The following is a 13,817-nucleotide window of genomic DNA, read 5'->3' on the forward strand; positions in this document are numbered from 1 at the left end:
GTGTGATATAACTAGGATAAAGGTCTTTGGGGAACTAAATAGTAGTTTGTATTTGCATTGGGTTGATGGGAATTGGAAAGTTTCTGATGGAGGTAGGAATTTCCCACTGTTTGGGTACGTGTCTAGGGGAAAAGAAATAGTCCATGGGGTCGAGTGTTCTAAAAGATGGTGGGATTTGGGATTAAAATTGGGGAAGGAGAGGAATTAGAATGATAGAATACTAACATGAAACTAGGTTTGTGAATCTGTTGGGGAAGAAATACAGTTAGGGAAATATAATTAGGATGATGGGAAACTGCATAGGGACACATTCTGAGAAGTAGAGGGTTCCACAGAGGAGTATAGTTGTCCTGGGCCTAAATTTGATCCAGCATCTTGAGACTGAAGGGATTTTTGGAGAAAACATGTGAGGGAAGATGTGTTAAGGAAACCAAGTTTGGATTGATATAGGAATAGGGAAGACATGGTGGAGAGACAAGCTGATGAGTGACAACTTTTCTTACTCCTTTCAGACTGTGGGAAAGAGCAGCAAGATGCTGCAGCACATTGACTATAGAATGAGATGTATCTTGCAAGATGGCCGAATCTTCATTGGCACCTTTAAGGCTTTTGACAAGCATATGAACTTGATCCTCTGTGATTGTGATGAATTCAGAAAGATCAAGTAAGACCACTTTGGGTTTGGACAGTGAGAGACAGAGGGAGAGGGTAATAGGAGTAAGGGATGATAGAGGATAACTGTTAAGGAGGGAGGGAAAATGTGGCAGGGCTAATCTATTGTCTAACCTAAACCATCACTGAATTGGATCAGTCTCCCCGTCTTAAAGTCAGTGTATTTACACTACTGTTTTAAGTTTGCAAACATACTCATGAACTTAATTTGGAAAGAACTTACAGTATGAGCAGAGTATCAAGTTATATTTATTTAAAAAGTTATGAAATGTTATTGATAGGTTAGGTTCTGTAGCATTTCTTCAGACTGAAGGAATTGTAAGAATAACAATTTGTTCTTAATGGTTGAGGAGTTAGGATATTAGAATACGCCAGGCTAGTTTTAACATTTGTTCTGCTAGCCTGTTTGCATGGTCCTTGTTTTGTCTAAATCATCATGTGCAGTGTTGATTTGGTGTCCATTCTTAACCCTCTTTGCTTATTGTATTTGTGATTTGCCCATTTCATTTCTTCAGGAATAACCTTTGTGTTTGTGCCTTACCACATTAGGCTACCCGGTTTATACCTGTGACCAGGGAGCTTCCTTTCTCAGGGAACTGTTGACCATCTGCAATAAGATCACAGAAATTGGTGGATTTTAGTGGCATCCTACTTCCACCCAGTTGACTTATCATTCAGAGCAGTTGAGTTGGTGCTTGTAAAATATCATCTCTGGACATTCAAGATGGCTTTGTTTCAGGCTTTTATCATGGGGCAGAACTTGAGAGGCATCACCCTGGATTCTTGGCTTGATTTACTTTATTTCCACAGTCAGTGATAAACTGTACAGACGTTTAATTTGCCTACTTCACATAGGTTTTATTAAATACGAAGAAAAAGGCGATGCTCAGCACCAGTTGTCTGCTGTACTCTTAAGTCTATTCCTCTCAGGCAAAAAACATTCCTCATCTTTCCCTTTTCATGTATTCTCAGTCTCCTCCCCGTACACGAAGTAGGATTATTTCAGATATTCTAGGATGGTGGATGTTTCAGTGTTATTTTTTTTGTGAGTGTAAATAATCCAGAATTTTTCCCTAAAATACAAGAATCCCTATGATAGTGAAAATTCTAAAGGTATTTGAGAGTTTTAGGCATATTAATTTCTGTTCCACTTTTCTCACTAAGTTATAGGGATAATTTCACATGCATAATGCTTTAAGTTGCGCATTATTCTCTGATAATACTTAGGATTGTTGAATGGCACTGTCAGTTGCTTTTACCTGTATTATGTAGTATATGCCTCATGGATGTATGATTTTTGCTGCTGACAGTTGTGACTCTACACAAGGTTTCTCTTTTTTTTTTTTTAATTTGTTTTTAATTCCCCATGGTTGTATAATAAGTGGTAAGGCCAGAAATGCATAGGCATCTCTTACTCAAAGCCTTATTTTTTCTTTATCATTTGGTATGACATCATTGCCTGTTACTATTAACTATTTTAGCTGTCTGTCATCCAGATTTACTTAAAAAAATAATTTTAAAAAACTTACTTCCCATGTAAACATGAAAACACATTTCAGTTTACTTGTCTTAAAAGTTTTAGCCACATAATTTGCATCTCTGTTTAACAAAGAAGAAATTAGTCTTGCTGAAATATAACACTGAGGAACATTCTGGAAAATTTTGATAGGAAAAGGGCTTTACCATTTACCCTTATATGTCAGTGAGTCTAGTGTTTTTGTATCTTGTCTTTGTTTTGTCATAACTTAGCATGAATATCTTCCATCAATTATTGTCTTCCATCAGTTACTGTCTTAGTTGATACTTAACTGTAAATTTTAGTGACTGATCGCTAACTTATCTTAACAAAGTTTACTTTTGATTTATAGGCCAAAGAATGCGAAGCAGCCAGAGCGTGAAGAAAAGCGGGTTTTGGGTCTGGTGTTACTACGTGGGGAGAACTTGGTTTCCATGACTGTGGAAGGACCACCCCCCAAAGATGTAAGGAAGCTGTAGGGTAGGACAGAATATTAATGTGGAAGACATCACATTATTTGAGATGTTTGCTAAATGAGGGTACAAAGAGGCACAATAATAGTACACATTTGTCAAGTAAAATGTGCCCAGCACTTAATGTCAGTGCTGACTTGTCCATATTTGGTGATTAAAGACTTTATGATGAATTATTCTATGTGCTGGGGACTACCTAGAGAAGGGTGGGAGTGGCTTATTTATATGTACTCAAAATTTGACATATGTACATTTAATCTGTTGAATGCCTCCATGGCGTACTTATCTATTCCTTTGAATATAGAATTAATACAAGCTAGGTGGTGTGGGAAGATAGTGGGAAGAGTGATCTTTTAGGAATAAGACTATTCATAACGTTGGTAAATCATTTGATTTCAAATAATTTTTCTTGTTTCAGACTGGCATTGCTCGGGTACCACTTGCTGGAGCTGCAGGAGGTCCTGGGGTTGGCAGGGCAGCTGGCAGAGGAGTGCCAGCTGGTGTTCCAATTCCCCAAGCTCCTGCTGGATTAGCAGGCCCTGTCCGAGGGGTTGGGGGGCCATCCCAACAGGTGAGGAACTAGAGGGTTTTATATTACCGAGAGAAAGTGCCTAGAGGCTGAATAGGTTTAAAAGCCTGAGTGCACATCCTGTGCTCTGTAAGCAGCATGTTACAGAGGGTGCTGAAAGACAAATACACGTTAGGAGGGGAAAGGATTAGAGCCATCGTGATAAGAGGAACTCACCACTATTGGTGAGTGAGGAGAAATACGGATGGGTAAACCAGAGTTGAGAAAATGTGAAAGGACTTAATAGGTTAAAAAAGGGAATGTAGGGTTTTAGGAGGATGTATTAGTGTGCCAAGATTTTTAAAATGAAAATAATGGGAGAAATACAAAATTGCTATAATTATTTCATATTTAATAGGCCGTGGTATCCACCAATTATTTTGTGTTTGAACAAGGAGAGGCTGTGCCTTACCTTGACTGTATCTGACGTGCCTTCTCAGGTAATGACTCCACAGGGAAGAGGCACTGTAGCGGCTGCTGCAGTTGCTGCCACAGCCAGCATTGCTGGAGCCCCAACTCAGTACCCACCAGGACGGGGGACCCCACCCACTCCTGTGGGCCGAGCAACACCACCTCCCGGTAAGGAAATTACACAGAAGTAAGAGAGTTTGGCGCATATATATATATAGTTATGTGAAAAAATACTTTATCTGGAGGAAGTGAGGACTAAAAATACTCTTAAGAAGACACTGAACTAAGGAACAGCCTAAGTACCTAACTAGTTGCTTAGATTATGTTTCCCACTTTTAAACAGTAGTTTTTAATGAAAAGCTGTGGACTCTATTGTTGGGGGTGGCTTACATGGTAATGGTCCAGGAAAAATTGTTCGACTCTCTACTCAGTATCTGGGCCCATTTCTTTAAATATTATCTTGTATTTTATTCTGTCATTTTAGCTGAGCTTATTTATGAGGACTTTCTCTCTGCTGTTTTTCTTCTCTAGGCATTATGGCTCCTCCACCTGGTATGAGACCACCCATGGGCCCACCAATTGGGCTTCCCCCTGCTCGAGGGACGCCAATAGGCATGCCCCCTCCAGGAATGAGACCCCCTCCACCAGGAATTAGAGGTGAGTGGCTACACTTTTGTGCAGTGGTGCCAGCTGGGCCCCTTAATACTTACGTGATGTTTTTCTAATGGTCCCATGGAATTTTGCTTTTTTTTTCCCCCCCAGGTCCACCTCCCCCAGGAATGCGTCCACCAAGACCCTAGGATACTGTTGATCCTTCCTAAGTCACTTTTTTCCCTGCAATGTGTCTTGTGAAATTGTGTAGAGTGTTTGTGAGCTATTGTTTCCTCCTTGCTGCATTAATATTAGCTAATAAATGCACAGAGCAATTAAACTGCGAGGTACTGTTGTATGTTGTACATTTTTTTGCCTGTTGATTTTGTTGAGATCAAAGTGAAGACTGGGATTTTTCTGGTCTTGAAGTTATTATGGACTAGGTGAATTCTGATAAGCAATGCATTTAAATAATTTTCTCTTTAATTCTTAAGATAAAATGGTTGTGATACCTGATTAAGCTTCCGAACTTTCACTTTGTGCATTGAGTGGTATCAGTCCATAACCTTAACACAAAAGAAAACCCTTAACCAGGAGGTTAAGTGGCTAAGCTAAGCCTCACATATGGCATCTTCCTCTTTCATACATACCTGAAGGGAAGAAAGGATGGGATGAAAGGCCTTGTAAGGCCACCTATGGAAGGAAACTGTGGTACTGAATCAGACTTTGCTCATTAAATCAAAGCATTTGGGATTGGAGATACTCCTTTTCATGGAAGATTATCTCAGTTGCTGAGCTTCTACAGTGCCCTTGTGACTTGTGTGATCAGAATAGATGATATGATCCTGGAATAATCATCACTACCTACCAGTAAGTATTTCCTTATAAATTTTTAAATTAATGGAAGAACCTGGGTACTGGGAGCCAGGGAGATTTTATATTTGGGTAAGTTGCGTTACTTAAAATACAGATAACTTATACCCTAAAATGTAGTTGATACTCTTGAGTACAAATTATCCAATTGCATCACTTAGTGATGTACTGAAAGTGTTTAGAGGAGTGGACAATCTCTTCCAGATGCCCAAATATCTAGGTCCAGTTTGAGTTGGTTATGCAATAGTGATGAACTCACTTTTAAAAGGAAGAGGGAAGAGTTTTTTTAGATTTCACTGCTAAGCTTTCAACTGGGCAATCAATCAGTATTTATTGATTGAAAGAGTAGTTTATAAAATAGGAGTTAAAGATTGGTTTTAACTCCTTAGTAACTTCAGACTGGTAGATTGCACCTTCTTCTTTGATTTTACCAAATAAAGGTTGTGTGTATATCACCATTTCCATCTTTTATTTTTTATTTTTAATTTTTAAAAAGATTTTATTTTTAAGTAATCTCTATATCCAAAGTAGAGCTCCATATCACAGCCCTGAGACTAAGAGTCATATGCTCTACTGAGTGAGCCAGCTAGGTACCCCTTCAATTTCCATCTTTTAAAGCATGACCTTTCAACTAATAGTCTCCCAAGGAAAAGGGACCCTCAAAATTACTGCAGTTGTTGTCACCAAATTTATATGGTCTCTCCCAAAGTAGTATCTAGTCTTGATGGCCACTATCAGGAAGGGAACATAAAGTAGCCAGGTCCTCCTTGGTTTAGTTGGTTTGTATAAGAGAGATGTGATACTTACTTTAGAGATTGTGAATGTTACAATGGAACTTCTTGGTTACTAGAGCCCTAGGCAAAGTACTTTATCAGGATCTTTGAAGGCAAAGCATTTCTGTTAAGATAAAATTGACTCTGATATATATGACTTAGAACTTCTGCTCTAAATTGTGTGGGTGGTATGCAAAGAGCCTTGTTTTATATGCAGTTGGCTCTCTGGACCTACTTTTGAATAATTTATGGTACTTTTTCCTGTTTTGAAAGGAAAACTTTCCTACTTGCATAGATCTGCTAATGTGGATGGTCCTTAGATTTTGGCATGAGTGATTGTGCATCTTTTTTTTTAAGATTTTATGTATTTATTTGACAGACAGAGACATCGAGAGAGGGAACATAAGCAGGGGGAATGGGAGAGGGAGAAGTAGGCTTCCCACTGAGCAGGGGGCCTGATGCTGGGCTTGATCCCAGAACCCTGGGATCATGACCTGAGCCGAAGGTGTAACAACTGAGCCACCCAGGCACCCCAATTGTGCATCATATTCGAAGAAAACCTGTTCCCTCACATTTCCTTAAGTAAAGTTGAACGCCACTTTCGCATGTGACAAGAACTCTAGATTCTGCAAGATGCTTACTTCTAATGGGTGTTTTGATTTGGTGGTAATATTCTCTGCCTAGAACTTCCTTGAATTGTTTGATAACCTTGATTGTGGGAACATATATTGAAAAAATACTTGGCACAGATACTCCTATAATTGCATGTGGTGTGTAAGTTGAATGTGGATCTTTTGTTATAGATTGCTAGATAGAAGCTTCTACAGAGTTCCATTGTGAACACATAATAACATAAGAGTTTTCAAACACTCATGGCAGTAAATACTTTTCCCTTAGGATTTTTCCCATTCTGCATTCACATGAGTTACACGTTATATCTAAAGCACAGTTGGGCAATGACATCTTGATTTCCTGGTCACATTTATTAACAGTAACTTCATGAATATGTACACATTGCACACCAATATAGGTTTCTCATTGTGGTTCACATAACAGTTTCAAATAGAATTCTGGGATTTAATAGTTATGTTACCTTAAATCTTTATGGTTTTGAGTTTTTTTGTGGTATTTTGTGTTTATATGATCTGATAGGTAAACTGGGACTTAGTATAAAAGTGTGTAAAAAGTGATGTAGCTTCCTGCCTTCATGAACTCATTACTCTTCAATCATGTAAAATTTTAGAAGTCCTGTAATTTTTCAGCTTTATCAATATGTAATTGATAAATAATGTATAATTTTAAGATGTGTTACGTGATGATTTACTATACATCTATATTGTGAAAAGATTACTACAACAAGGTTAGTTAACACTCCAGCACCTTATATAGTTACCTTTTTTTTTTTTGTGGCGAGAACATTTAAGATCTACTCTTGGCAAATTTCAAATATTATAATACAGTACTGTTAACTGTAATCACCATGCTGTATATTAGATCCCTTGAACTTAACTCATCTTATAATTAAAAGTCTATACCCTTTGGAAGAATGAAGGGGGGGGGAATCAGAGGGGGAGACGAACCATGAGAGACGATGGACTCTGAAAAACAAACTGAGGGTTCTAGAGGGGAGGGGGTGGGAGGATGGGTTAGCCCGGTGATGGGTATTAAAGAGGGCACGCACTGCATGGAGCACTGGGTGTTATATGCAAACAAGAATCATGGAACACTACATCAAAAACTAATGATGTAATGTATAGTGATTAACATAGCATAATAAAAAGAAAAAGTCTATACCCTTTGATAAGCATCTCCCCATTTTCCACACCCCGTCAGCCCAAGGCAACCACCATTATAGTCTGTTTCAGTGAGTTTAACTTTTTCAGGATTCCCATGCAGGTGATACCAGAAGTCTTTTTCTTTTCTTTCTTTCTTTTTTGGTGGGCAGCAAAGCAAGGTTGTTTTTTTTTTTAATTTAATTTCATTTTATTTTATTATGTTATGTTAGTCACCATACAATACATCATTAATTTTTGATGTAGTGATCCAAGATGCATTGTTTTTGTATAATACCCAGTGCAAGGTTTATTGAGCGATAGCAAAGTGGTAGTACAAAGCTCCCAAGGAGGGAGGGAACCCGAGGGGGTTGCCCAAAAGTCTTGTAATTTTTGTAAACTGAACTGATGTTTTATTTCTTGTAGGTCTTAACTTGTAGTAAAATAATAATGTAGTAGAAAGTAACTTATGGAATTATGTGATAATAGTAATGCTTGTCTAGAATTTTCATAATCTGATTTCAGAGATAAGTAAAACAATTTATTGTGTTTATTTCCAATAAAACTTAATTGATTTCAGCAAGTAGTCAGTTACAGCCTCTGAGATTATATGAAGTTTTCAAATACATGTTATCCAGTTGATAATACATTGCCAAATTCTTACTCATCTTTGCATTCTAGTTCCCTTGGGACTGGCCATTCATATAATAAAGCTCAATATTTGAATTATAGTAAATAAGTAAAGCAAGATATTTTATAATTTTTGTTGTGTTGCAGTTTTTTTAGTCTTATGAAGGTCTTTTTTGCCCACATAGTTGATGACTATGAAAAGAGGAGAGAATTTGACAACTCAATTTTCTGACATGTCACTGTGGATCCCACCCAGTAGTATCGCAAGGAAGCTGAAAACGGTGTTAGCTGCATTTAGGACAAACATAAACCACTCCAGGTAAAATAACCTTGTAAAGAAAAGTAATAGTGTATTATAGAGGCCTTGGCTAGGTTCATGATGACAAAGGACCTTGTCTGAACATAATGATTTCAAAATTTGAGCTTAAATGACACTCTGAAATCCAGTCAATGTGCCTCAATAGACTTTTCGGGGAACATTATTTTCAACAGAAAATTTGGCTTACTGTGAAAACTTTGAATACTTAGAAATGGCAGGTGTAGCCATATACATTGCCAATTCTTCTTTTTTAAATTTTCATAAGATATTCTGAGCTCATTATTTTTCCCTTTTTTTTTTAAAAAACATATATGCTGTTGAAAGCAAAAAAGGAAACTCCTCCTTAGATCCCAGAAGGCACACACATATGCTGAGACGGAAGTAAGGACATGTAAAAGGAGACAACTACCTCTTTGATCAAACATTGAATGCCAGAGTTGGAGGTGTCTGATGATGTCCAGGAAAGAGGGGAACTAATATTTGTGGAACATGTATTATGAAATACAGTGAGTATGGTAAGTGTCTTTACATGGACACCATTGGTGTTTGAGGACAATTTTTTTGGTTTTGTTTTTCTTCAGTTGTCTGCAGTGATCAATGGGCATAGAACCTATCACACAGTAGATGTTTAAGAAATGTGTCAGCATTGCTAATTTTTCTAAATGTTAGGGTGCAAGTTTTTAGATTTTTTTTTTAAGATTTTGTTCATTTATTTGTCAGAGAGAGAGAGCAAGAGAGAACACAAGCAGGGGAATGACAGAGGCAGAGGGAGAAGCAGGCTTCCTGCCGAGCAGGGAGCCTGATGCGGGGCTCGATTCCAGGACCCTGGGATCATGACCTGAGCCGAAGGCAGACGCCTAACCGACAGCCACCCAGGTGCCCCACAAGTTTTTAGATTTATTATAGTTCCTCCCATGTAGTGGAATGTCTGATTAGAATCTATGCCTATCTAATAATCTAGCTCTACACTCTTAACATGGAAGTGGTCAGCTCTTCCTAAATAGGAGCCAGTGAGAACTATTTGGTGTTTATCTGTACTTGTTGTAGTGAAGCTAGGTACCTTGTTATGAAGTTTACAATGTGTTTGTGGGGATACCTTTTAGTCATTTTTGGTCAAAAAGTAGAAATAAAGTTCTGTTGGATTTTACAGGGGTGAGAGGATCTCTCTTGCTTAAGTGAGATGATGAAGGCTCAATAAGAGAGCAGTATTTGAAATCCAGTTCCAAGGATGTGTTTGTTCTAGATGTGAATGTTGATTAATGGCTTCAGGTATTAACGCAGCAAGTCCATCTCTGCCAAAAGTGAGTAGACCATGAAGGGGAGCAGCTGGGTGTTGGCTACAGTATACCTCATTCAACTTCTCAGATAATAGTTGAGGAAACCTCAAGGGACTTTCTGTGTACTAAAAGGGATGTGCCGTTTGGGCCCTGGTATCTTCTGGTGGCAAGGATGCAGACTGGATGTTATTTTACCTGGAGTGGTTTATGTTTGTCCTAAATGCAAATTGTCCCAGTTTTTCTTCTGCATTCAGTATCACCTCAGTTTTGCTCCAGAATCCATGTTGTTAACTCATGTTTTTTGCCTATAATTTAGCAAGTTCTAATGTGGAATAGAAATAGTAGGAGAAGACTTGACTGGGTTAATTTTCTTTGGTGAGCAAAATTAATCTTAAAAAGTAGATGACATAGCCAAGATTCAGTGAAAAGCCTCATAGATCAGCCAGATGTTTGATGATTTTGAATCATTTGTCTTAGATTTACAGTTGATGAGAACACAATGACCCAGAGAGGTTAGATATATGTACATCTGAAATCATGGGGGTTTCTGTTCCCATATTTTTAAATTTAAATTCAATTAGACAACCTAAGGTACATCATTAGTTTCAGATGTAGAGTTCAGTAATTTCATCAGTTCCATATATAACACCTAGTGCTCATCACATCACATGCTCTCCTTAATGCCCATAACCCCATCCCCCTGCCCACCTCCCCTCCAGCAACCCCCAGTTTGTTTCCTGTAGTTAATTACCTATGAGTCTCTCATGGTTTTTCTCCTTCTTTGATAACTTCCCATTCAGTTTCCCTCCCTTCCCCTATGATCCTCTGCACTGTTCCTTATATTTCACATATGAGTGAAACCAAATGATAATGGTCTTTCTGTGATTGACTTATTTCACTCAGCATAGTACCCTCCAATTCCATCCACATCGATGTAAGTGGTAATATCTGTTCCCATATTATATAAAATTTATTTTTACCCCTATATAGTTTCTTTTTTTCCCTTTATTTTAAAAAAAGTTTTATTTAGGGGTGCCTGGGTGGCTCAGTCGTTAAGCACCCTGCCTTCGGCTCAGGTCAAAATCCCAGGGTCCTGGGATTGAGCCCCACATCAGTCTCCCTGCTCAGCAGGAAGCATGGTTCTCCGTCTCTCACTCGCCCTGCTTGTATTCCCTCTCTCGCTATGTCTCTCTCTGTCAAATAAATAAATAAAATCTTAAAATTTTTATTTAAATTATATTTGGTTAACATATAGTGTAATACTAGATTCCAGTATACAATATTGTGATTCAACACTTCCATACAATACCTGGTGCATCACAAGTGCACCCATCTCCCCCACCTCCCCTCATTTGTGCTATTATTAACAGAAAGAAAGTTAAAAAGTACAGTTCCTGATAGGAGTAATTTATTGTGTATTAGGAGATCTATATCAGGAAAAGTAGTGTGTGCTCTATTCTTTCCATGATAATTTGGATTATATTACCATATCACTTTGGTTCTTTGTATTAGAGATATTAGACCTCCTTCAGAATCCTCAACACTGTGTATCAGTGGACTTGTTGTTCACTTTGTGGGTTTTTTAAAATTTTTTATTGTTATGTTAATCACCATACATTACATCATTAGTTTTTGACGTAGTGTTCCATGATTCACTGTTTGCGTATAACACCCAGTGCTCCATGCAGAACGTGCCCTCCCCAATACCCATCACCAGGCTAACCCATCCACCCACCCCCCTCCCCTCTAGAACCCTTAGTTTGTTTTTCAGAGTCCATAGTCTCTCATGATTCGTCTCCCCCTCCGATTTCCCTCCCTTCATTCTTCCCCTCCTGCCATCTCCTTTTTTTTTTTTTTTTAACATATATTGTATTATTTGTTTCAGAGGTACAGATCTGTGATTCAACAGTCTTGCACAATTCACAGCACTCACCATAGCACATACCCTCCCCAATGTCTATCACACAGCCACCCCATCCCTCCCACCCCCCACCACTCCAGCAGGAATTCTTAATCTCAGGAAACAAACTAAGGGTTGCTGGAGTGGACTTTGTGTTTTATCTATTTGATTTTCCTTGATTTTATTTGACCGTTCACATTGATTCTCACTTAGCCCTGGAATATTTTGGTGGATGTTTTCAATGTAATCTAGGTCCTTAAGATACTTGAATATTTCATTTTTCAGTTTGTTGGATGATTTGCTTGTAGAAGTAGTTTATAAACTATTATATTTAGTTCTAAGACACCAAAGATCTTAATGTTATTAAGATCTATAATGTTATTGCTGGGGTTTTACTGTCTTTAATTTTTTCCCATATTGTTACCTTAATTCTGTGTAAGTTGAATGATATTGCTGCCATTTAACTTACATTGTTAAATGAAGATGATCATTCATTTTCCCAAGATAAAAGACTTTGCATTAGTAGAGATGTACTGTCTGCAGGTATTAATTCCTTTACAACTACAGTAGTTGTTGGGAAAGACCTTAACTGGGTTTATGATGAGTTATGATTACAGAGCATGAAGAAGTGAAGCTCAATGTGAGTACTCTGAAGTCCAGCCTAAGAGTCATTCCAGGTACTTGGGACACACGTATTCCGAACATAAGTTCTTAGCCTGTAAATTTCACATTATTTGGAGCAATATTGTGCAGATTAGGGAGAATAGAAGTGTGGGTTTTTCCAGTGAGATAAAGGGAAGTGAATTCTAAATTCCACTGCTGCAGTTTCCTTGTAGAGTATCTTTTATGTTTGTAACATTTGTATATCTCACCTGTCTTTTTCACTATGAATTTCAAGTAATAATTTCGAGAGTAAAGACTTGGTAGCTACTATGCTGGGTTTTTTTTTTTTTTTTTTTTTTTATATTATCATTCAGGTCCAACCTTATACCTGTTTCCCAAGAGCATGTCCCCAGACTATGAGGCAGCTCCAATTCCCATATGAATAAGAAATAGCTAGTTTATTGGGCGCCTGGGTGGCTCAGTTGGTTAAGCGACTGCCTTCGGCTCAGGTCATGATCCTGGAGTCCCTGGATCGAGTCCCGCATCGGGCTCCCTGCTCGGCAGGGAGCCTGCTTCTCCCTCTGACCCTCCCCCTTCTCATGTGCTCTCTCTCTCATTCTCTCTGTCTCAAGTAAATAAATAAAATCTTTAAAAAAAAAAAAAAAGAAATAGCTAGTTTATTGTTGAGATATTGCTTTGGTCTGAAATGAGAGTTACACCTTAAGCAGAATGCTAAAGATACATCAGATGGATTACTAGAATTCTGTTAATAAGGTACTGTTTTCTGTATCTTAGCAAGTTGTAGATGGAGATTTAGAAGTTTTGACTGATTCAAGGGGATGAAAGTGACATTTTGCAGTTGTTAATATTGAGCCCTAGAGAGGAACTAATTTGTTAAGTACCATGCATTTTCTTTTGAATCAGGACTTTAATCTCCCATTATTCTTTATTATTTATCTTTACTTGAATGAGTAATGGACCTTTTGTTATCTGTGATTGCCATTCTACAATTAGGTCCTTGTGATTTGCTTATTTTAGTTATGAGGGAGTTGAATAGTAATTAAACAGGTAATAAGGGAAAAACCTATAGAAATGTACCATGGATAGTTGAATACACCAGGATCTTATTCTTAAATAGTTATCTTAATTTGTTAAGGAGTATGTGTGGTGTGTGTGTGTATATAAATAATGTGGGTATTGAAACTATGACAACTGATAGTTTATAGGGAAATCTTTTGGGGTCCAGAAAAATTACTTTCCTTTTTTTTTTTTTTTTTTTTTAAGGAGCAAGGGGAATAAGTCTTTTCACAGGTATTTCCCTTATTAAGTCTCTGTCCCTGATAGAAATTTTAGAATATTTATAACCTCATATTTGTTTGACCTCTCTCAGTGTTCCTGATTCTTCACAAATAGGGATATGCTGGATGAATTGAGAGAAA

The 13,817-nt window shown here is 37.8% G+C and overlaps 1 protein-coding gene and 2 non-coding genes across 3 annotated transcripts in view; all 3 read left to right on the forward strand.

Moving 5' to 3' along the window:
- SNRPN (small nuclear ribonucleoprotein polypeptide N) overlaps window positions 1–13,817 on the forward strand; it is a 32,120-nt gene that overhangs the window by 843 nt on the left and 17,460 nt on the right. The window contains exons 2-9 of the mRNA XM_036111812.2: window positions 513–664; window positions 2,541–2,652; window positions 3,080–3,232; window positions 3,670–3,808; window positions 4,172–4,297; window positions 4,403–5,101; window positions 8,465–9,113; window positions 9,749–9,899. Coding sequence (XP_035967705.1) covers window positions 513–664; window positions 2,541–2,652; window positions 3,080–3,232; window positions 3,670–3,808; window positions 4,172–4,297; window positions 4,403–4,440 — 720 coding nt within the window. The 3' untranslated portion in view covers window positions 4,441–5,101; window positions 8,465–9,113; window positions 9,749–9,899. The remainder of the gene's footprint in view (window positions 1–512; window positions 665–2,540; window positions 2,653–3,079; window positions 3,233–3,669; window positions 3,809–4,171; window positions 4,298–4,402; window positions 5,102–8,464; window positions 9,114–9,748; window positions 9,900–13,817) is intronic.
- LOC118548061 (small nucleolar RNA SNORD107) lies at window positions 8,651–8,723 on the forward strand. The gene has a single exon (XR_004923426.1). It is a non-coding gene; the product is annotated as a small nucleolar RNA SNORD107 (small nucleolar RNA).
- LOC118548059 (small nucleolar RNA SNORD64) lies at window positions 12,367–12,433 on the forward strand. The gene has a single exon (XR_004923424.1). It is a non-coding gene; the product is annotated as a small nucleolar RNA SNORD64 (small nucleolar RNA).

This window comes from Halichoerus grypus, chromosome 8 (genome assembly GCF_964656455.1).
Source record: "Halichoerus grypus chromosome 8, mHalGry1.hap1.1, whole genome shotgun sequence".
Taxonomy (NCBI): Eukaryota; Metazoa; Chordata; class Mammalia; order Carnivora; family Phocidae; genus Halichoerus; species Halichoerus grypus.